General features: G+C 40.3%; 1 protein-coding gene across 1 annotated transcript in view; it reads left to right on the top strand.

Moving 5' to 3' along the window:
* The window catches only part of TTC39C (tetratricopeptide repeat domain 39C), a 41,275-nt gene that overhangs the window by 650 nt on the left and 15,105 nt on the right, over positions 1-25,520 (top strand). The window contains exons 2-5 of the mRNA XM_081919185.1: positions 14,053-14,101; positions 18,667-18,795; positions 21,176-21,290; positions 24,268-24,622. Coding sequence (XP_081775311.1) covers positions 14,053-14,101; positions 18,667-18,795; positions 21,176-21,290; positions 24,268-24,622 — 648 coding nt within the window. The remainder of the gene's footprint in view (positions 1-14,052; positions 14,102-18,666; positions 18,796-21,175; positions 21,291-24,267; positions 24,623-25,520) is intronic.

Here is a 25,520-nt window from a genome sequence, read left to right as displayed (position 1 = left end):
GCTCAACCTTGAGCTTGTTTTTTTAATGCCCGCACTTGGCCCTGGGATGTGTGAGGTAATAGCCTTGAGCATGTTCAGAGGGATTTGCTCTTCCTGTATATGTGGAAGGGTTGCCCACATACCAAATTAAATAAATGACGTCTTTCGCTTTTATTGCATCTCCTGCTGAACAAGATCACACCTTCCAATTGTGCCTTAATTCCTATTTGGAGCAATACCCGTCACTGCAGTCACACCCTGTGTCACCTAATGCACCTTTTTTTTAGCAGGTGTCTATTGAAACTTGCTGGCAGAATGGTTTTACAGTGGTACCTCGGGTTACATAAGCTTCAGGTTACATACGCTTCAGGTTACAGACTCTGATAACCCAGAAATAGTACTTTGAGTTAAGAACTTTGCTTCAGGATGAGAACAGAAATCGTGCTCCCGCGGCATGGCAGCAGCAGGAGGCCCCATTAGCTAAAGTGGTGCTTCAGGTTAAGAACAGTTTCAGGCTAAGAATGGACCTCCAGAACAAATTAAGTACTTAACCCGAGGTACCACTGTATACACTGAGGGCTAACCGTTTCCAGATCATGATCTGATCTTTTCTTTTCTCAGGCCACTGTATTTTCGATTTTTTCCCCAGTGTTCTGTATCTTTGAATGCTTAGACCCAGATATATGTGACAATCAACTGTGGTTAGTGGTGAAAGAAAGAAGCCACTCTGCACATACTTGAAGATGCTTAATAACTTCATGGGGTTCAGGACTGAACATTGGCACTAAAAGCAGATCAGGACACAACATTGGCATTAAAAGCAAAAACTGATCTTTAAACTGTGGTTAAGCAGTGGTGGAAAGGGGGTTGCTTTTTCTGTCCAGGAAGGCACTGGACACCATTCACCTAACTAACACTGCTGCTGATAGAACTTCATTCATATACAGTATATGTGGAGGATTGTATAAAAACCATGAGAGTTTATAGAGACTGCACAGTGGCAATTCTTTGGTGGAATGTGCCCAGTGTGCTGCTTTGTGGTGGCTGGTCTTATCCTGGTAATGATACATGTGGGGGGAAAGTTGTGCACTGTCTGCAACTACTGTTACTTCCACATCAGAGTTCTACAGAAAGGTAATGCCTCAGTCACACTGAAGTCAGTGGGAAGCAGAATTAAAATAAAGACTGCACTTCATACAGTCGTACATTACCCAGCAATGCTATTCCCCTTGACTACGATCTTTCTGTAATATATATTCATAAGCAAAGGTCTCTTCCAAAGCTTCCTACTTGAATGCTTTGATCCTTTTTTTGGCTCCTATTGAGTGTAGCAGTGGGATTACTGATAAATAACTTCTTAATTATTGCTTCAGCAGCTTCACTTAGTTGTTCCTTATTATCAGTTCCGATAGGGACTTTAATCAGTGATTTCCTCTCATAATTCGCTTTTCAATTTTACATAAAATAAAGGGGGGAAATAAAGAAAACAGTGAGAGAAAAGAACTAATTAAAGTAATCTTGACAATTATTTCTAGGAACAAGAGCTGTGTATGCTTGGCAGGAAGTAATGAAGGGACAGAACCTGCAAGCAGGATACTTCTAATTAAAGGAATAGGTGTTCTGAAAAGCCTTAGTAGCACTTTGCTTGTCCACACTAGTGTTGACTGGTAATGCATTTGGGTTTAAATTGTAATTTAAAAAGTGATACAACTTGAGTGTGAGAAACATGCGAAGGCTAAAATCACTCTATAATACAATGATTTGTCAACCAAACTGGATCTTCTATGAAAATGGTGTGAAGAGAAGATGACAATTCTAGAGAAATGTACTAATGTAGAAGCTGTATGTAACAGCCAGGTGGATATCAGTATTTCAGTATAAGCCACATAACTTCTCTTCCCCACAAACAAATAAGAGTCTTTTTATGGTTCCTCCCCCCCTTGCTTGTGTCTTGGTTACTTTCACTATGCTGTGTTACCTCACACATTCAGTAGTTGTTGGTTTCATTTCAGTAGTTTTTCCTCCACTCTCATTAGTTTTTATATTCCTCCCCAACAGTTTAATAAAAAATTTAATCAATTTTATAGACCTCTGGAATAAGTGCTAAATGAAGTAGATTGCAATAATACTCCTGGGTACCACTTTGACATCAGTATGATGACCCCCTTCACAATAAAATTGAAATTCTGCATGGTGGTCTTTGTTTCAATCTTTCCAAAATATTTTCCTGCTGGGAATCAACTAGTTCTTCTCTCACTACAGCCACTGGTGCCTATTTGTTTGCTTACAGTTAATCTCCCTTACTTTGCCTTGTTGCGTGAACTTTCCAGTAGCTGTGGATACCTCATGACCTGCCCACAAATTGTTAGACTCATAGCTGTCAACTTTTCCCTTTTCTTGCGAGGACTCCTATACGGAATAAAGGGAATTTCCCTTTTAAAAAGGGAAAAGTTGACAGCTATGGTTAGACTTCACATCACAATTACATATTCATTTTATTTCCTTGTCTGCATTTCTTACATTCATCCCAGTTTACTTGTCTCCCCACTGCGAAATATCTGTTGGGCTTCAGGGATAGTTACTCCCTAATATTTAACTTATAAAATGGGAATTGGTAGAAACTTCCAGCAGGGGTGCCAACTTGAATAAAATATTTGGAGGGGGGCAGGTAAACCCTGCCCTGCAAAATCAATCACATGACATGGTACACACACACAATCTGAATGGAAATGCCCATCAACTTTGGAGGGGCCCAGCCCCTCAAATATTTTATTGGGGTGGCAAAGACCCCTCAGCCCCTAGGAGTTTGCTCCTATTACTTCCACACTGCCTGGTAGTAATGCAACATATCCTGGAAGCCTGTGTGTGCATAGTGGTGGTGTAAAAAATGAGGAGCTGGTATATTATATCAGTATATTATACCAGCTGTGGGTGCCTGCACAAGATGGCTGCCACAGGCAGCAAAAAGGGAGATGCTGGTCCTCCATACCAGTGAGTACTGCCACACAAAAATTTACTCCCCACGTGTGCACGCATACACATATTTTTGTATATATGGGAGTGCTAATGATGATTCAGTGGTGAAAATGAGAAACTTTGTACTTGCTCAAACACTGCTGTACTGCTAATCCTGGTCAGGAAAACAGCTGCATTTGACCTTGTTTGAACTCTAGCCCCTGTCCCATTCACCAATGAGCACCACCAGTGTCTAGGAAACATTAACTAGGCACTCAGTGGTACCTTCTACAATTCATTTAGCTAGCAGTATTAGGTAGGTAAAAGGTAAATGACCCCTGGGTGGTTAAGTTCAGTCAAAGAACTTAAGTTCAGTCAAAGAACTATGGGGTGCGGTGCTCATCTCACTTTTAAGACCAAGGGAGCCAGTGTTTGCCCACGTCTTTCTGGGTCATATGGCCAGCATGACTAAACGGCTTATGGTGCAACTGAACACTGTGACAGGAGCCAGAGCGCAGGGAAATGCTGTTTACCTTCCCACTGCAGTGGTACCTATTTATCTACTTGCACTGGTGTGCTTTTGAACTGCCAACCTAGCTAGCAGTATTACTATTCAAGGAGATGCCACTGCTGGTGATCATTAACCACCTTCTATCACTTTATGACGCTTTCCTGAATTCCATACTCTTCATCCCTACCTCACTCAAAAGTTGACTGGCAACAGCTTGGGTCTCCTGTCCTCTGTCAAACCAGTTTTCAATGTGGTTTCTCATAATTTGAAGTGGTACTTATTGTTACATTTGTATTTGGCCTTCTCTGCCTCTTAAGGAATTGTATTCCCAGGCACCCTCTCATCTGGCTTTGTAGACAGTTTTGCATCAAGTACTTCAAGTCCATTCATTGATCACAGAAATGTATTTCTGTGTTTGAGACACCGGAACAGGAGTGGGGGAGGCTGTTACGACCTCAGTGCTTCTAGAGTTGGGACTAATTTCTTGAAATGAAGAAAATTCTCATAAGGTTGCTTGCTAATCTTGCTTTGGTGACCATTTATCTCACATTGATTTAGCTGATGCTGATTCCCCTGCCAGTTCCTTAATATGATGGCTGTCTCAAAGTATTGTCTCTGGGATCTCCAGTCATGCTTAACGTCTGCCCTATTTTGCTCTGAGGAAGCTTTGTTGCTTCTGCTTACTGATAGTGCCTGTCCTTCCCTGCAAGCCCTGTTTAGTGCTTGTGTTGCACCTAGGTAAGCAGGCCTGTGATCAGCCATTTGCCACCTGCATAAACTACAGTGCCATCTCTTCATCCTGTATGAGCCAATTTCCCCCCTCCCCTCCCAGTTCACTCTCCAGTCTTTCACAGAAAGTCTTTCTCTTAGCATGACTAAGATAGCATCAGTGTAGTTCTTTTTATTCCACCTAGATTCTGCTGAAAAGAGAGAAGCTTAAGCACAAATGCTGTGTATCTTCTTAATGAGAGCATTTCCTTGCATCCTGCAAGCATTTGGGGGAAGAATACTGTCATCTTCTATTACACTCTTTTATTTCAGTTCAGCAGAGCAGATTATCTGCTTAGTTGACTTTTTTTCCTTCCCCATTTCACCCTCTTCAGTATGTTTTTGTTTTCCCAGTGTACAGTTTCATAGATACTTTTGTTAGCCAAAGTAAGTTTTGGTACATTTAAAGTTTGGTAAAATGTGAAGAATTATATCCTTATGTCCTGATTCTAAAACATTCACTTGGAAGTGTTTTCTGCTGAAGTCCTTGAGATTTATTTCAGCATAAAATTGTTAAGTTTATGCTTAGTCCTTCCTGTTCCTCTTTGTAGTGCATGAACCAGCAAAAATACACTTGTCAGCCTTCCTGCATCACATGCTTTGTTTGTTACATACATAGTCCAAGAGGGATGAAATATATAACTCAAGTCAATATATATTGGGTTCCTAGGTGACCTCTCATTCAGGCACTGACAACCTGCTCAGCTTCAGTAAAGCTGCCGTGTTAGAGGGACCTTGAAATTGATCAAACATTCTTGCAGAAGACCTTTTTTTGTCTTCAGAACCATCCCATTCAGATTTTAACAATTATCTCAAAAAGGAAATGTCTTTATATGTCTTTATTAGTTTTATTCAGTTTAGAACCCGCTATTTACTTCAGTTTGTCGAGGGCTTATCATTGCAGCTTTCAGACAGGAATGAAAGTTCTCCTCTTTCTAGCTAGTTTAATGAAATCTGATTTTATTGCTGATCTCATCAGTGATCAACTCCTGCCCGGAAACCAGTGCCCCCACTGTGAAAGGACGTGTAGATCCAGAATTGGCCTCTACAGTCACTTACGGATTCATTGTTAAAACCGTATTTATGGAAGACATTCTTACTCTGCTATGAGTGATCACCAAAGAAGAAGAATGGAATCTGATTTTATTGCTGATCTCATGACTGCTGCTGACTGAATCTCTTTATATTAATATAGTTTATGTTATTTAAATTTTAGTCTCCGTCGTTGGTCTTGCAGGCAAAATAGGTATAAGTATGCCCCCCTACATGCCCCCCCATGAAACTTTCATTGTCAAGTTATAAATAGTATACCAGCTTTACAAAATCGTAACGGGACTGGGAAGAATGGGTGCAAGGGATGCTACAGGACTGGGAGTGTATGGGGGAACAAACCATGACTTGTTTTGGCCTCAATTTACTTGGGGGATGTTGTTTTGGCCTCAATTTACTTGGGGGATGTTGTTTTGGCCTCATATTGTACTGAATACGTGTGTTTAAAGCATACCAACTACTAGAGGAAGCTCTACTAAGAATAGAGCTGCTCAGCAAATGTTTTCTAGCAAGCAAAAAAAAAATCCTCTAGAAAAATCATACATTGCATTCCATTTCTGCTGTTTCTATTGCACAAAATAGATTTCTTAAGATTTTAAAGAATGAGACTAGTTCATGTAATTATTCTCCTGTGATCTTCATTATGCAAAGACTGAGCTCTAGGCAAGTTGAAGTATGAAAGAGTAATCTTTTTTTTCTTTTGAGTGGCAAATGTATACTTCAGTGCATTTTGTATCCTGGCAGGTATTTGACTGTGTCCTGACTTTTACCATGGAAGAGGTGTAAACACAGCTGGGTATTGAACACCTGGTGTGCAGCAGTGCCAGCTGGATGGGATGCAGGTTTGACAGACTTTGAATCTGCATCAAAATCAGTGCTTTTTTTTAACACTCCAAGAATCCTGTACTTCAAAAAGAGGGGGGGGGGGTCATTTATTATCTGAGGAAGTTGTTTTGCAGAGTTGAGTCTAAATAGCTGTTTCACCTTGTATTTCATATTAACTTGTTCATTTGAGGAAACTAATCTGATCTTAAACTGGTATATGTGGTTTTAGAACAACTATAACAGCATAATTATGCTTTCTGTCAATTTCAGATAAAACATCTAAATTATTTGCATAAACCATTACTAATCAGTCACAGGAGTGCTGCTCCTGATAGTTGGTATACCTGTCTACTCACAAATCAGGAACATATCAGATATCTTTGTCACATCAAAGTTTGACTCATGAACATATGTGTATGTCTGTGTATCCTTTCCTTAACTTCTAGGACAGACTTTAGGAAGCAATAACAGCTGAGATGTGGGAAGTGGCATATGTGTTCCAAAATTATTCTGATATTTAGATAAGTGGATAGTAAAGTACTGTATATACCAGTGGGAAATTGGAATCCTTCAGTTGATCTTAGTTGAGAAAAAACATGTGGTATAACTCTACCAGCACCATGAATATAGGTCAAACAACCTTCTCCTCTATTCTGTGGACCTCAGAGGTAGAAACTAGAAGAGCCCAGCTAACAGGAAGAAATGGTGGCAGAAAGAAATGATGTCTCAGTTTTCTCCTCTGAAATTAAAGAGTTTCAGCGACTGCTTCAGGGTGTTGCAAATAGCATCTTATTTGAATAGATGATCCAATCGGTGTTAATGCAAACCAGGATCTAGTAATTGGAAAGGGAAATCAAAAGATGACTTGGGGGTGGCTGTCGTTAGTTGCTGCCTACTCTCAGCTAGTTGTAACGGAAATTATAGAAAGTATTAATCACTTCCAGCATTTGTTAATTGTGTTGCTGCATGGAAGATAGGACACAAAGCAGATTTCACAGAACAGTTTTCCTAGAATCCATGCTCTCCTATTTGTTTGTTTGTTTGTTTGCTTGCTTGTAGTTTTTGCCTGGGGCTTTCTGACTTACCTTCTGAATAGAAAAATTTATACCCAAGGAAAGAGATGATTTATGAAGAATATAGAATACTGCAAGTCAAATGGTATAATAATTGTTGCAATTCTTTCTTGCTGTATATTGCATCCTACCCCAGTCTGCAAGCAGCAAGAGCTTCTAGGGGTGCACTTACCCAGAGTTGGAATGGTCAGTGGTGAGTGTGATGTCTTAAGGATATATCATTTTATATTTACATATATATGCACCTGAACGTAAGATGAAGGGGTTCACAACATTAACACCCTCAACAGATCTTGCTTTCCCATCAGTTTTCCAGGGGAGCCTCAAGTCCAGCTCAGAGCAAGACATGTTTCTCTGTCCCCAGCTTCCAGAATCACTCAAAACTCTCACACAACACTTTCACATACTTACTCATTGTACTCTATCCTAGGATGGCATGGCATTCAACCAAGTGAAGTGGGATGGCAACTGAGTGACCTCTTTGCATATGGCAAATAGCAATACAGCTAACTCACATGTTACGTGGTGGGTTGGGTTCCTGGCCATCGGGAATATAAGCAAAATGGCGTAAAGCCAGGAACCCACAGAACTGCTCCCCTCTGCAAAGTAGTGAGCAGCTTGCCCAGCTTAAGGAAGGAGGTGCAAAGGCTCTGACTGGGTCCTAGAGTCCTCCTGTTTCCTTCCCAAAGCCTAGTAATTGCTTACCCAGCTTTGGGATAACACCGTGAGAGCTCTGGGATTCTGCCAGAGTCCTTACACTGTTTTCCCAAAGTTGAGTAAGCCTGTGGTTGCAGCTTTGTGCAGGTTGGTGGGGGTAATAAATAAACGGAGAGTGGCTTTCCTCCTTCGTGTGCTCTGGCACTCATCCCGGTGTTCCATGCACCAGAAGCGGTTTAGTCATGCTGGCCACATGACCCGGAAAGCTGTCTGTGGACAAACACCAGCTCCCTTGGCCTGAAAAGTGTAGATGAGTGCTGCACCCCGTAGTTGAATTTGACTGGACTTAACCATCCCGGGATCCCTTACCTTTACCTTACTTACCGGTAACTGGTTAGCCAAAGCTAATACCTTTACAAAAGAACTAGTTTGGCAGGCTTCATCTTACTCATTCTATCTTCTCAGGCACAGAATTACAGGTTTGGAGGAGACCCAGTGTATCATCCAGAGTGATCATCCAGAGTAACAGTATTGACTACTTGAAAAAAATGTCACCCCTTGTTGTGAGATGTGATTTTGTCCGAGCTAGTCAATTACTGCTCTTCCTATAGTTTTTCCAACCACTTCTAGCCTGAGAGTCTTGTAACCTTGAAGTTAATCCCCCCCCCCTTCCGGGAAGCTTGAACATATGGGTGAGGACCTTTGGTGATGTAACAGGGAGAGACTTCTGAGAGTTGGAACCAAGGTTGCTGCCTCGCAGAACTAGGACTAGTCCATTAACCCTACTTGTGTAGAACAGTCACTTAAAGTACATGTTCATAGGAAATTTCTCAGTGTCATGTCAGGTGTGTCAAAGCTTTAAGCCTCTTCTAAATTGACTGAAATAGTGGACAGTTTGGGGCAATGCAATAATGTAAAAAGGTTTGTTAAATTGTAGTTGAGCATCAAAACAAGTGTAGAAGTAATTGAAACATTCAATTAAAGTAGTTTTGAGTGTCTGGCTCTTCCCACCTGAGCTATCTAGTGCCTTTGCCACTCACTCACTCCATCAGAGTCTCCTAGCAGTGACAGAAACACACCTGGCTCTGCTTTTTGTCTTTCACACCTTTTAATTCCTGACAAGTATTCTTTTCTTACCTCCATTATTCTCTCCAAAATTGCATCCCCGTTTGTATTCCTGTCATTGCTCAGTATTGCACCTTAACTGTACAGCATCTGTTTCTTTCACTGTCACTGTCATTGCCAACAAAGTGAGTAAACAGCTCCATATCCCGATGGAGAATGTACAGATCAGAGGATAATTTTGTGTGCTTGAAATGGGGGTTGAGGGGATGCATGCTGTCAAGGAGCTGAAGATGGATGGCTTTATAAAAGAAGAAGAGGACTCAAATTTAGTAATGTTGATTGGTGTAAGAGTGAAACGTACCATTAACATGGTTGCTGGGGGTCAGAGTAATAATGAAAAGAGAAGATACAGTATAAGAAAGCAAATGAAGAGTGTCAGCAAATGCAAAAATAGTTAGGAAGATGAAATGGAAACTGACAGTTATAAAAATGAACAAGAATTTACTAACTCATCACCATGGTAGTATTAGAACTAAGAACCAAAGCTTTGGGGGATTTACAAGTTAAAATCTTTAATAATAATAATAATAATAAATAATAATAATAATAATAATAATAATAATAATAATAATAATAATAATAATTTTGTTATTTATACCCTACCCATCTCACTGGGTTGCCCCAGCCACTCTGGGCAGCTTCCAACACATATAAAAACATAACAAAATGTCAAAAATTAAAAACATTCCCATACAGGGCTGCCTTCAGATGTCTTCTAAAAGTCAGATAGTTGTTTATTTCCTTGACATCTGGTGGGAGGGCATTCCACAGGGCGGGTGCCACTACCAAGAAGACTCTCTGCCTGGTTCCCTTTAACTTCACTTCTTGCAGTGAGGGAACTGCCAGAAGGCCCTTGGAACTGGACCTCGGTGTCTAAACTGAACGGTGGGGGTGGAGATGCTCCTTCAGGTATACAGGGGCGAGGCTGTTTATGGCTTTAACGGTCAGCAGCAACACTTCAAATTGTGCTCGAAAACACCTGTGTTACTAATAGATCATTGTTCTTCTGTGTTGCAGCTAGACCTCACTCTCTTCCCAGAGCTCAGTTGTAGTTGGATTTAATTAATTCATACCTGTTGGATTTTTCAGTGTATAGCTTCTTTGCTAGCCCTCTGAGCTTATTGTTTCTGCCAAGAAGCTAGTACACCAATCTCCTTGCTTGCTTATATCCAACAAATACCTAATTTGAGTTCTGTCCTCTATAAAGATTGAAAGGGTTGTTCTGGTTTTTGTTCTGTGTTAGTGAGCTGTAACTTTGAGAACAGAATGTAATGTAATGAAAAATGAAATGAACAGAGTGTAAAATAAACATTTGGTACAATTTAAAGAATTGTAGTAGCAGCAGTATTGGTTACCGAATGAGTCCAATTCTTACATGAAAACTTGCTGTTGTTTTATGCTAGAACCATTAATTTCAACAAAGAAAGCATTATTTGCACACATGAGATTGCTTGCATAAGTGTGCTTTCCCTTTTGGAATTAATGGGGTGCTTCTCTTCATTGAAGGGCTCTGAAAATAATTGGTGCTCAAGTCTGGTCATTATGTAGAGGAAATGGGGGAAGAGGATGGAAGGAGAAAACTCCCTCAGATAAGTATAAGTTGTGGCTGAGGTTCATGGCAGCCCTCTTTTTTAAAAAGCTTTGATGTCTTTTAAAAAGCTTTGGACATCTGTGGATAAAAGACTATTGCCAACTGCAGCTGTAGTCCAGAGCCCTCACACCGCCTTCCCAAAGCCAAGTATGCCCATGATCACAGCTTTGTGCCAAATAAATGGCAAGTGGGCTTCCTCCGCTCTCCATATATTTATTTATTTCTCCCCACCCAGCAAAGCTACGATCATGTAAGTAAAATAAGTGTAAGAAAGATGCAGGTTTATCCTTTCTCAGGAGTTTCTTTTTATAGACGAAACACTTTCAGCAAGCCCTCTATGTGGAGACCTATTCTAGCCAGTTACATGTATTACATTGCAATTGTATTTATATACATCCTTTTATGTGTGTTTTTATTGCAACGTGAAATCTCTGAGGTTCTTTGTAGGAAATGTTTCATAAATAAAATAAAATAAAAAGAACCCCAAACAAACCTAGAACAGCATTCTTCACTGTAATAGCAAACTCTGCTAGGGAGTGACAACATGTTTTTAGCCAAATAGGGGCCACAGAGAAAAAAGAGAGAGGTATTAGTGGTCCCTACCCTGCCTCTGGGGAATTTTGGTACTTCTGTAAACTCAATACTTCTGCTAAGGGGGCAAAAAAGATAGGTGGGTGGGAAGGAGTGGAAGTGAAATGGAGTGCCCTGGAAAATGGCTGGAAAAATGAACAAGAGCACTGCAACAAATTGTTGCAGGTTCTGCTTGTAGGTTGTTTTATTATTTGCCCAATTCTACAGAGATTGTTTAAGCATGATGGAAAGCTGCCTGTTTCCAAATAGCTGCCCAATTTTTGTAAAAATGAGTAGTAAGAATACCATTACTTTAATATTCTAGTGTTTCTTATATTGTATTAGTGTTTTCTTTTCATCCCTCATGTGCCCCCACCTTTCAGGAGAGGATTAGCCAATATGGAATTGCTCTCTTTTCTAGCCAATAAATCCCATTATGGAGATCTGTAGTTCAAAGGCATGCAGCCTTATCAAGAAAATAGTGTTGAACGAAAACCATCAAAAAGGCTGGAAAAGATAAAGATATTAATATGAGCTGCTTTTCCCCAAACCCTGCTCGTAGCTGTGGAAAAAATAACTGACGGGAGGCATGCTTTTTCTTTCTCTTTTAAAGATCCGCTGGACAACAGCTCCATCAGCAGAACCTGAGTGCAAGGTCTTCCACTTGGGGAGTGGGGCTCTTCTCCTCTCTCCTCCCCCTGTGCCCCCCATGGCTCTGGGTGGGGTTGGAGAACCTACAGAAGAGCACATGGGGGGGGGGGAAAGGATTGTGCTGTCTGGTGAGCTGAAATGCTTGCAGAGATGGAATGTTTGACATAGTGCAACACTGAACTCCACGCATTGAAACGAGACAGAAAAAGACAGCTGTTTTAGAGCAGAAACCAGTTGTGGAATTGGATGAAATGAAGACAGTTGAAGGGAAAGCACAGTGGTCATTGTATGATGTGGCGATCATATACAGTACATCTTAAATGAAGTAGCACATACATGTAAGGGTCAGTTAACGTGTTTCTGCAGTAGCATGCTAGCTGAATTCCATTTCACTCTGAATTCTGTTTAAATTATACAGGCTCAGTGAAGGAATCAAAGGGCATTAATCAATTATAAGTGCTGAATGCTAATAAGCTCCAGGTCATTTGTCCAAACTATCTGAAATTTGGCATAGAGTAAAATCTAGCTGCTGAGTGCCATGATCAGGCCAAAGTTGACCATTCTGTTGAAAATGGCTGCAAAACAGTAGTTTCCCTCTGTCTGTTTTCCCTTTTGCAACCTCCCTCCCAAGATTATCTGTAAGTTTAGATTTAAGTACTGTACATTCTATACCTAATTTGGGTATATGAATTTGCATAGTGTGTGTGTGTGTGTGTGTGAGAGAGAGAGAGAGAGAGAGAGAGAGAGAGAGAGAGAGAGAGAGAGATGAAGTAATGAAGGATGACCTTTCATGCATTTCTTTTGTTCATCTGATTATTTTGTGTCCTAATTAAGTTCCTGGGGGTGGGGGACTTGTTATTGCTGGCAGCTAATTAAAATTCATGTGGTCTCTTGTGGAATAGATTTATGTTTCCTGGGAAACAGTTAATTTTTCTTAACTTTGTGGCAATTAAATATTTTGTTCACGCCTGAGTAGAAAGTATGCAATTTACTGTTTAAATTTACTTAATGTATGCAACACTCCCAGTTCATTCCTTCTATATTTTGGTTATACTGAAATCAGTTTGTCTTATTAGCTGTCAGCATGATAACTTCAAATCAGCAAGCTAAGATTAGAAGGGCTATCTAGTTTTGAGATGTAGTTCTGCAATGACTATAAAAGGCAATTTAAGACAAATAAATTTAAGTGACGAGTACTTTTTAGAGTGACTGTGATCAACTGAAAGGCACTCCAAGAGCGTTAAGTCCAAGGACCCAAATTATCTAGCTTTACCTCTGGGTATACATAGAAAGAAGGAGTTTAAGGGTTGTTAGCTCTGTGTCATAGAAATTATGTAGCCTGATGGAACTCTCTATTGTCACCTGTGCCTGATAACACCAGCTGTTGGGAAATGGGGGTCCTTCCTTCATTATCTATGTGTTTTTAGTGTTTAGGATAAAAATGGTAATGCTTTCTATATGGTATTATTCTGGAAATTTGTTCTTTAGGAGAACTTTGGATATTTTTGGAATTTTCATTGTAGCCGATCATACCATTAATGAGCAAGCCACTTTTCTGTCAAAAATATAGCTTGATGCTTCATAGCAGTGTGATTTCAGGTGGAAATGCCAAAGAAACATCTGCCTGCAAACCTGATTCCTTCTCTTGTTATTATTTGTTGGCTTTCAGACTAGAACTTTTCCTTGCTGGAATAAATTCATATACAGTGGTACCTCAGGTTAAGAATTCATTAATTCATTCTGGAGGTCTGTTCTTAACCTGAAACTGTTCTTAACCTGAAGCACCACTTTAGCTAAAGGGGTCTGCCGTGCCACCGCTGCGCATTTTCTGTTCTCATCCTGAAGCAAAGTTCTTAACCTGAGGTACTATTTCTGGGTTAGCGGAGTCTGTAACCTGAAGCATCTGTAACCTGAAGCATCTGTAACCCGAGGTACCACTGTAGTCAATTTCAATTCGTTCATATTTAGTGTGTATTCTATGTTTAGTTAAAAATACAATCTGGAGTTTGATTTTATGCTACGAATTTTGAAAATCCTGGAAATGTATTAAATCCATGTATATTGTGTAAAAGTGGAACATGGATCTGAATTTTGAATGATTATTTTATAGAACAGGTCTTTATTGTGATCCTGAAAATTAAAGAACAATAGTCCCCGCCAGCACAACTTTAAAACTGTTGGATGTGTATGTTGGCTCTTTTCAAAGATGTTTGATCATATTTTTATGCTTCCACCCAAGTAGTAATACGGAATGTTGACACAAGTAGTAATTTTACCTTTTTCTTTTTCCTTTACAGAAACCATAGTCCACTAATGAGTTTTGGGGCTAGCTTTGTCAGTTTTTTGGTAAGTGAGCACAAATACTCTTGCGGTCATTTGTATTGTATTATATTATATTATATTATATTATATTATATTATATTATATTATATTATATTGTATTGTATTGTATTGTATTGTCTAAATAAATCAATGTGATAAAGGATATATGCAGGGGGTCCAATTTGCTTGCAAGGCCATTTTTCTCAAAGCACACTCATCTGCCTATCAGTTGACATCACTGGAGGACATGGAACAGGATCATGCAGTCAAGGTAGCAGGATTTAATCTCCATTCATCAGCGGCTCAAAAGTGCTGTTCAGAGCAGCTTGTGCACTTCACCTGTGAGTGGGCAGGTGGCAGCAGCAGCAGCAGGCAGGTAGAGATGAATACTCCACTGTGTCTCCTGACATCAAGTAACAGGTGGGTAACCTGCTGACCTGCCAATTTTTCTGCATTGGGTAGGGCAGATAAAGCCCACCCATCAGATCCTGTTCCCCACTCCTGATCTAGAAGTATTTTAATGTTGGTAAATTCTGCACCTGGTAGTATGATACTGAATTATTTAATTTGAAAAAGAAGGTTCATTGTTAGTGGTTAGCAAAAACACTTTTTGTGTAACCTGGCAGCACATGCACAGGTCATGCTAGCTATGCTGACAACTTAGAACTTTTACTGCAGATCATCTTCTAAGAATTCAAACATACATTAAAAAGATAACTCTGCAACATCTGATGATGAACTCTACTTTTAAGACAGACCTGTTCCTTCTGTAGCACAGTAAATTGTTTGGTCGTTCCCTACATACTAGAGCAAATTAAAATAGGTAACCTTTTCCCTTAACCATCCTCTGAGATGCTGCTGATAATGATTCATCAAGTGAAGTACGCCCTTGTCCATGAAAGCACATGCCATGATCAATGTAGTAAAACTTGGTGGCTTCAGGTAAATAGTGAAGACAGCAGAAGCTTTTATGGCATCTTTAGACTAAGAATGTGCATATCTACTAGTCCTACTTTCTTCTATTGCCGAATTTACATGGGAAGCAAAGAAGTACGGGGCAAATCCCACTTGCAGCTGTGTTGACATTTTTGTAAAACTTGGAGTTTGCTAGTGTCCCAGTAACATCAGCTGTCATGTCAGGGAAAGGCTTAATGCAGTATATTTTCTTAGGAATAGCTTCCTTTTGGTGTGTATAAATAGAACCCCCCCCCAAAAAAAACCCCTCTTGCTTATCTGAGCTGGTTTGCTGAACCAGTGTAACACCACAGCACAGCATCATTGTGCCCTGAAAAGCTTTTGCTTAGTTACTATTCTAAATATAGCTGCAGCACTTTACATGCCTGTGTCATTCAAAACGTCCATTAGAAAAAGCATTGGGAAATAAATTTGCTATATGTGGGAGCTGAGATGAAATTACCCTGTCCAGAAGTAAAGGGGTTACTGTTTGCTTTTGACTTTGAGGCATAAAAGTGATGATAGATACATAGGAGAATCTGTACAAATAGAAACTATAGAAGTAACAATAATGAAGTGTTTATGTAACATTACTTCTCTTTTCAGCAAACACAGTATCACAGTAATTTCAGTTCAGTTGTATATGAAACACCCACTTATGTTGGGAGAATCAGATAACTATTTTAATTTCTGATTTTTCTTGGACTGGTTCACACAACACTAAGGCTTGGCTCCATTAGACTGAAGCACATTGTTTGGACTTCTGAACCCGCCCCACTAGACAAACCATGGGTTGTTTTCTGACAACAAACCATGATGTGAAGCTACAGTTTTTGTGTTTGTTAAAAGTATGGTTTGGCATTGTATATAAATTCAACAGCCTTGCTTAAGCATTATTTATTTGCTTAGCCATTATTTATTTGGCCACCCCACCCCAGATACCTGCCAAGCTATAAAGGCAGAGTTAATACTCTGGGAGTGCAGCAGGTTTGGATGAATCCCAAGCTGAAGTGGGACACTTTGGAAGGATTCTGAGCTTGTCTATGGTGTTCAGTTGGCAGTGGCAATGGCAGTGGCAGAGTAACACTTGGCCATTGAATTCTCTCCACCCCCCAAACTCACATGCACATTTACTATGGCAGGCAGGAACAGCAATGATATGCAGTAGATCTGCAGCCCACCTCTGAAGCTGGCAGCACTAGTGGTGGAAGAAAGCCTACTCTGGCTACTACTACTGCTATTGTTGTTGTTCTTTTTGTAGTGCAGCACTGGAGATGCCTCTGCCTGGAGCTGTACTGGAGATCAGTTTGTTAGGCATGGAGACAAGGAGGAGATCCCAGAGGATCTATCAGAAGTGTTGGTCAGTTTAGTTGAGGGCAATATTACCTTCAGCAGATCTGATAGCACCCCCCCCCCACCAGACAGCAGTGTCTTGGTGGTGGGCACCTGGGGAGAGCAAGCTTCGACATCAGTGTGAAGGAGTCTCCTTCAAATACCCACACCCCCTGATGCTTGTCCTGTGTAAGTCCTCCAGAATAAAGACAGATACAGAAATCACAGAGCCTGTCTGGGATCACTTTGAAGTTGGTTTGGATCCCAGCTATGGTACCTCCCTGCATTGCAGGAAGAAGCTGAGCGGGGGGAGGTTCCAAGCCACAGCACCTCTAATAGCCTTTGAGTGCACCTGTACAGGCAGTACCATCCCTCATTGTCAGGGAAGAAGCAAAGTCTCAGAAGTTGGGTAGTAAAAGCAAGAGGCAAGCAGAGTGAGACGTTCCCCTTTCTGTCTCAAGCTCTCCCCAACCAAGATGCAAAAGTGATTTGTGGATGATTTGGGATGGGAGAAGTATGGGTCCACGAGATGGAAATTTCCAAACATTAACCCAAAAGCAAGGGCTCAGCTTTGAGCCGAAGCACTCCCAGACCCAGATCAACTGGTTCCTTTGGGTGGAATGCTGAGATATCAGTGTGATATTAATAATAACGATGGCAGCCCTGGCGCGTCTGCTGCTGCTTGTCCTGCTTCCAGGTAGCAGAAATAAGAGTCCAAAAGACTGTACAACCTCAGTTGCACTGGAGTAATGCGGCAGTTTGGGAAGCGAATTTGCCCTTGGAAAGGTGTACTTTGTACCCTGTTATCCTAACAAGAGGACAAATTTGAAATGTGTAAAAGAATCAGTGCTGTGCCAAAAATAAGATGAAAAATCATATTACTATGAAAATTCAAATGAGACAATGGCTTCTGTGTAGTGTTTGCTAACTCGTGTTGTTTTAGTGTTTGCTAACTCGTGTTGTTTGATGAAAGAAGATTTTTTTTCCCTTGGAAATTTTCATGAGAACATCTATTTTCTTAATGGGAATTTTGGAAGAAAAACAGAAAACGTAGATGGACAGTGGGCGTTCAGTTAACATTTCTTTTAAAATGGCTGGACAGGCACAGCTGTCTTGATGCTTAGTAAGTGCCGCTTGATAAGTTTATAATGTGAACAGGCAGAAACATACGGTATTTAAGCTTGGTGATGTATATTCATTTATGTTGGAAAGTGGTTTAATTATTTCTTTTTTATGTCTGTGTTAAAAGCCTGGAAGTTCAAGAATAAGTTAACTTGTAATAATGATAATAATGATAATAATTTATCTATACCCCGCCCATCTGGCTGGGTTTCCCAGCCACTCTGTGTGGCTTCCAACAAAACACTAAAATGCAATAACCTATTAAACATTAAAAGCTTCCCTAAACTTGTAGGGAATATACATGCTCTATCAGGAATACCTGGAATGTAAGCTGTTAAAAAGAATTCCATGATAATTTTGACAGGTTATCAAAACTAATAGCCAAATATTAATATTATATATAGGGAGTTTGGATGCTACAGAATCTTCATGCTCTGTTGGAAATACGTGAGCACTGACATTAGTTTCCATCTAATGAGAGTAGAGTACAATCTTCTAGTGTCTTAATATTTCGACTCTGTGTCCTCACTCCCAGAGTCTCATATGGTGGTCTCTTGATGCTAGCTGATATAGCATTAGACTTATTAGAGTAAGTACATGCCATATGGGAAAAGATTCATGTTCTGATGATGCATTGGAATGGCCAGTCTGATAAGTACTACGTCCAAGATGGGAAACCTGTGGCTCTCCAGGAGTTGTTAGACCACTGTTTTAATCATATCTCACCACTGGCCATGCTGGCTGGAGCTGGAAATGGAATCAAACAGCATCTGGAGGGCCACATGCTCTCTGTTCCTGAATTACAATCATGTTAGCAAAGTTAATTGTGACCTTGGCTATTACATTAAGTGTGTAATGATTCCAAGAAAGTCTTCAGTTAATTGTATATAATTTTTCCGCTGGGAAGCCTTCATCCCAGTACCCTTTTATAATACTTAATCAGTGCACAGTAGCAAATGGTTAAATTTTTGACTTCTCTTCTCATTTTCACAGTGACATTTTGAATGCAGTGCTCTTGGGTGAGATGCTTATATGGCTTAGATAGTGAGCTTATTTCAAGTGCTTATAAAACCGTTTATACAATATCCTTAGATTGTGGAGCAGTAAGCAGGTTTAGATTAGGTTGTCACTTTATGATTCAATAGGGGTGTTTTGTTTTGGTTTTGGTTATGTTTTAACAGAATGCCATGATGACTTTTGAAGAAGAAAAAATGCAGCTGGCGTGTGAGGACTTAAAAGCTACCGAAAAACTGTGTGAGAGTGAAGAAGCAGGAGTTATAGAAACCATTAAAAACAAAATTAAGAAGAATGTAAGTGCAACATTGCTAATATGTGTACTAATGTACCCCATGCTAATATGGCAACTGCTTCCTAGATATCTGTCTAATGGCTGAGTGAAGTTTTAAATCTTGGTCTCTGAGGTCCTTGTCTTACATTCTACCAATCAGCCCTGTGATTTACCACTTCGTAGAATCATCAGGGTACATAACCGCCATCTGTTCAAATAGGCATTGGTACCCAAGCTTGGGTCTTTGGAACTCCAGGTAGGCGATCCTAAAGGCCTTGTTTTGTCACAAGCTCCAACTTCAGACTGCTTATGGCAATTGAGAGATCAGGTCTTGGTTTCTGGTTTGGCTTCTGGTTGTCGTGACAAAAAATGTAGCCTGATATGGCTAGTCTTGCTGTTCTAGAAGCTTTCTTTCAGGTGCCACTAGGCATCTCATTGGTAGATATTGGCCATATATAGTCGTTTGGCTTTCTTCTTTTTGTGAAGCGTGTTCCATTCTATTTGCTAACCCTGCTGAGTTGTTGACAGTGGTAGCTGATAACCCCTGAAACCAGAGGGACCACAGCTACAACGCCCTGCTCTTGTTCATCTGCTCCTGTTTCACTTTCCCTTGGTTTCTGCTTCACCCCAGCTCTGTCCATGGAAGCCTGCATTCTCAGCCATGAGAACTAAATAGAATTTCTGTTTAGGAAAACTCTAAATAGAACTCCACATTGGCTCCTGGTGGAAGTGGAATGCTAACTCGATGGGGCAATTGCCCAAAATCTCAAAGTGAGCAGAGGGTGAAATCTGAGTATCAAATTTCAAACCTTCCAAAGTAATTGGCCCTTCAGATTCTCTGAAACAGTAAAATCTTACCCAGATTCTCCTCCCCCCCAACACCCCAGACAAATTTCTTTTGCCCCCCCGAATATCTGATTTTTTTCTCTTTACCACTTGTGCAGGCCTCCTCCACTGAAACCTAGTCCTTTCTCCTCACTTTCCCTACACTAGTTTAAAGGCAGGACTTGGAGAGCAAAGAAGGTGCATCTGTTAATCCAGATGTTACCAATTACCATTTAGCTTCTAACCCTCATGCTTCTGTCTATTGATTTGCAGGTTCATACAGGTATTTGCAGTGTTGTGACTTGACAGATCTATGTGGATCTCTGCTTACCTTTGATACTTGTCTGTGACTGCAAAGCCGACACTTGTAATTGAAATGACATTTAAGCACATGTTTTTGCACTTAAAACAAATTACAATTAATATATTACTGTTTCAGATGATGTAAGTTAATAGAGGATTTCTGCTTCAGTTGCCACCACCTGTTGTATATATGTAGTTGGCACATCTCCTCTTCCAAACCAGAATGATTAATTTTGGCTAGTAATCCTGCTGAAGTATCCCATGGATGCTGTTTGTCTTTGCTAGTTCAGTGGACCAGTGCAGCACTGCATAGTCTATAAATAATGAAGCTTTGGCTTCCCTTGAGAACATCCTGCATTATTAATGTTGAGTGTATAAAAATCTGAGCAGTTTGTTTAGTTTCACTGTTCCATATATTTTTCTAATGGGAATATGAGGAGGTCTTTGTTTTCCAGTTCCCAGTGTACAAATGCACCATCCATCATCTTTTGCAGAGGGGCAGGGGTGGGCAGCAACTTTGCAGAGAGGAACAGCAGGCATAATGCCCTATTGAACTCAGTGCTCACTCCTCAGATTATCACCTTTTTTTTTTGGTAAAAGACAGTAACATCCTCTGACACTTGAATAAAGAAAAGGTGATATATATTCCCAACATTTTATGAAATGTATGTGCAGGTATTACTGCTTGCTTTTCTATTCCATTTCTTTTAAAACACTCTTGCATATGCATTTATGTAATAGAATCTGATTATTTATGCCAAAGTGAACTAAAATACGAAGCTAACCATGGCTTTATTTGAAAGGTTTCTCCTTTGTTGCTACTGCCTCTCATCTCCTTCTATGCTTCCACAGAATAAGAAAATGATTTCAAATGAAGGTTGCTGGAATGGGAAATACAATAGATATGCTTGTTTCATGGTTCCAGTCATGAACTTTTTTACTTGCTAGAGCAGAAGACAGGAAGTATGTACGCACGCTTTCTGTTGGATGGACAATACATTCCTTATCATAATGCTCTTACATATGAAAGTGTTCCTCTGCAACATATGGAAAATGTACAATATTTTCAGTTTCCAAACATACAGACAGTTTTGTAAATGTGATAGGCAATTCTCTTTAGTTTCAGTGCTGTGTTAGGATTTCACACAGTTTTTGTGTGTGTCCCTATTGGGAAATGAAAGACCACCTTGTTGCAAGGGAAAATATGTTGCCTGAGTTAGAAGAATTTAAGATTCATTGGATGTTTCTACCCTATTTTCATGGCTTTCAAACAGGTTGATGGCCGAAAGGCTACCCCATCCATGATTGATCGACTGCAGAGACAAATCATTGTAGCAGACTGTCAAGTTTATCTTGCTGTGCTTTCTTTTGTGAAACAAGAACTCTCGGGTGAGCTCCGACTTCTAATATTAAATCTTTATTTTCCCACCCCACCCCAACTGAATTTTTGAGTTCTCCAGTCCTTCCCACTTGTAGGTGACAAGAAAGTATAAAATGTTGCTGACCAGTTTGATTCGCAGGTGATTGATAACTTACAGTTGTGGTTCGAGGACCCGATCCCCGCGTAGTGGAATGAAAACACAAGGACATGCGATATAAGGTTAATGGGCAAGAAAAGGCCACAACTTTATTGATTACAGGAAGTGAAAAGGTATTGGCTTAGGCATTGGATTACGTCAGCTGACTCCACCCCCTCAGAGAGGGGTGAGTCTAAAACAGGGGGGTTTATTCACCAGTAGGTGGAGCCTATTGATGCTAATCCAACTATAAGCTCTCCCCTGATGTCACCGAGGGTCGTGCCATGGCCTCCCGCCACGCAGGCATCGGACAGAATACACGACTGCCGGATTCCTTTAACGGAATACCCAAAATTGAAGGCGCAGGCGATGGCCACACCTAGCCCTTTGACACACCACAACACATTATTCCAATGCCTAACCTACCCACCAATACCACGAAAGTTGTGACGATTGCTACGAGGTAGGCGAAAAAAACCAAAAAGCCTAATGCCAAATGGAAAAATTCCTACCAGGCCCCCCGGACAACCAGGGCGACCAACCTAAGGTCCATAGCAAGGCCAAAAGAAAACTGAGACCCTGAGCTCTAAGGGAGTGGAGGGTGGGTGACTCGCGACGGGATGACGAAAAGTGAGGCCGGAAGGCTTGTGCCGCAGCAATTTAGGCTGCTAAACATGCCCCCCTCGCAGGCACCTGGTTGGGTGCCTGGCCGAGGGCGTGGGCGCCAGCCAGGTGAGTGGGAGGCAGGGGGCTAATGCCTGGCTCCCGACCACAACCACTCCCCTCTCTTGCAGGAGGAGAGTCTTTTCCATTCTAGTAGCCTGTTAAAACAGTTTGCTAGAAGGAAAGACAATTTTCTCCTCTCATGTGCATGCTACAGCTTTCTTTGTGTGTGGTTTCAAATTCTTTTTGGAACTCCTATTGTTATTTAACATTAGACCCTATAAATCCAAGTTACTGTTAGTGAGTTGTTGGTCTCCTTTCAGTTAACACTGTTGGTCAGATTAGAAGCTGCTTTACATTTAATCAAATGATGTGATAACAGTAATTCTGCATCCAATGTGTGTGTGTGTGTGTGTGTTTTTTACTTTCTTGTGTCGCCCTTGGATATTAGGAATATTTTAAATGAATCTATTGCATACTGAAGAAATACATGTATATCTGATTATTTTTTGAAAACTAATATTTCAGTGCAAAGCACAGCACGTCTATATAAGATTGTTCTGAAGTGTACCTCTCATTTTTGACCTTTATCTGTCGATGTCCAGGCCACAAGGTGAGGAGAGGACTATGTATTTTACCTCCTCCATGCTTACTGCGGCATTGCTGAACAAAATTGTGTAAACACTTGCCTTGTGGTGAGCCACACAAGAACCAAATGTGCTATGCAGCAGAAAGTGGTCGAACTGCACAGTCTTGCAGTAACTTTAGCCTCCTAATAAAGCTGAATCATGGCTGTTGGTCTGAATGTTTTTATTGCAACAGACAGCTTAATTTTCCATAGCTTGGTAGTTCTAAAAAAGAAACTGTTCCTTCCTTCATTGTTTACAGCCTATCCAAAGCAATTTGGAATGAATAGTGACTTAACCATTGTAAAGATTTATGGTTAGAGTTTGCATGCTACATCATTTTTTTCTTTGGGCCCTATATGTCCCCACATATTCTGAGTCCCTTGGCAGAATCCTCCAAAAACCAGAATCTCCTCTTAATATCACATACTAACTGCTTAGTTTCTTTAGTCTTTTTCTGTTTTCAGAATCCCTGCATATTGGTTTGAGCACATGTATAAGTTGGAAAGGTTTTTTAGGTTTTAGTCCATTAAGCAGATCCACCAGCATAATAATAATAATAATAATAATAATAATAATAATAATAATAATAATAATAATAATAATAATAATTTATTATTTATACCCCGCCCATCTGGCTGAGTTTCCCCAGCCACTCTGGGCGGCTCCCAGTCAGTGTTAAAAACAGTACAGCACAAGCACTTCTGACTGTGCAATGGGAATTCCCTCCCCCTTCCTCGCCCCCTTGCTTCCCTATATCTGAGGAGGGTTGGGGGAACCCCCAGAACTTATTTAGAGGGCACACAGGAAGTGAAGTTCCATCGCATAGCCAAAAGTGCTCGCGTTAGTGGAACACTTTGTGTGTTGTAAAGTTTGTTTGTTGTGGGGAAAGGTATAATAAGTTGATGTTCAGTATTTATGAATGACTTTTACTAGTATTATTATTTATTAAATCTCTATACTGCCCTCCATCCAAATATCACAGGGCAGTTCACAATATAAAAAAAACAAAAATACATACCTTAATAACAAACAAAAACAATACCCTACACACACAGTTTTAAAAGTCATACATAGATTGTTTAATTAGCCCAAGGTCTGGGAGAAGAGAAATGTTTTTGCATCCCCCCTAAAGATGTACAGTCAAACCTCGGCTCCCAAACACCGAAAACCTGGAAGTAAATGCTCTGGTTTTTGACCACTTTTTGGAAGCTGAATGTCCAGCACAGCTTCAGCTTGAGTGCAAGAAGCTCTTGCAGCCAATCAGAAGCCGCGCCTCAGTTGTTGACCATTTCGGAAGCCGAACGGGCTTCTGGAACGAATTATGTTCGACAGCCAAGGTTTGACTGTATAATGAAGGTGCCAGACGAACCTTTCTGGGGAGAGCATTCCACAAACGGGAAAAGGCCTGTTCTCATGGACCTTTCATGGAGAAAGCACATGAAGAAGGGCCTCAGATTATGACTGCAGGGTCCAGGTCTGTTCTGGAATCATTATTGTGTTGTTTCTCTGTTTGGAAATGCTGCTGTCTTTGACTAAACTCTTCTTTTCGTTTCTCAGCTTATATAAAAGGTGGGTGGATCCTTAGAAAAGCTTGGAAAATCTACAATAAATGCTATACAGACATTAATACACTTCAGGAATTATATCAGAAGAAGATAACTCAGGAATCCTTGACTTCTTACGCTGCAAATGATAATCATATTGCTGCAGAAAGCATAACGGAGGATTCACTAAACCGTCTGAAAGGTGCTGTTAGCTTTGGATATGGACTTTTTCATCTTTGCATATCCATGGTGCCCCCAAACCTGCTCAAAATCATCAACCTGCTGGGTTTTCCTGGAGACCGCCTGCAGGGGCTTTCTTCACTGATATATGCAAGTGAAAGTAAGGACATGAAGGCCCCTTTAGCTACGTGAGTAGCTATATTGCAATGCTTTGGTAAATAACTTAGTACTGAAAGTAAGTAAACTGCAAGCCAACGTAAGTTAGGAAGCGGTCTTGTATTTGTTATTTTCATTTTATCTTAATGGAAACATCACCAGATAAAGTTGTTGCTTGATGTGCGATGGTTTATGAAATGAGAATCTGGCTTTTAGAGAGATTTTTAATTCACCAAGGATATATTTTTGTGCCCTCAGATGCTTACAAATTCAAACAGCCTAGATAAATGCTGATTGAAATAAACAGCTCTTAAGGCAATAATAATTTGGCACCTTTAAAACTGGTTTTCAGTAATGTTGTATAGAATTTCTTATTTGTGTCCCTGTGTGATTCTGTGCATTCCAATGATGGACCACATTTCTTAAAAGCCCTGAGTGGTCTGTGACCAACATGTAGAACTCCTCTATTCTGGTTTTTCCATTCAGCTCAGCGGAGGGAATAGTTATGCCCAATCCATAGCCTCCTTTTGCATGTAATAGCCCTGTGGCAAGGACCCTCTGGTTCTCCACAGCTGCAAGAAGTATTTGGCTTGAGGTGAAATACTGTGAATGCAGCCTCTATCCAGTGAAGCTATTGGAAAGATTTGAATGATATTAATGAATTATATACCACTTTTACCTTTCGTAGAAACATATTTTTTGTTTGTTAAGGATTTAGCTGGTGTTGACTTGTGCCTGCAAAGTTGGGTTAATGTTGGTTTTTATTTTGCATGGCAGCTATTTGTTTTCATTTAGAATTCTGGTTTAACATGTTAATTCCAATTGCAGTCTGTAATTCATATTTTTTAAATACTACGTTAGGGTTCTGGATTGAGAAATACTGTGTGTATTCACTTCAATAAAAGTAGAGCTTTGTATGTGCAAAGAGAT

This window comes from Podarcis melisellensis (genome assembly GCF_964234715.1).
Source record: "Podarcis melisellensis genome assembly, chromosome: 7".
Lineage (NCBI taxonomy): Eukaryota > Metazoa > Chordata > Lepidosauria > Squamata > Lacertidae > Podarcis > Podarcis melisellensis.
Note: the sequence above shows the minus strand (reverse complement) of the source record. Positions and strands in the feature narration are given on the sequence as shown.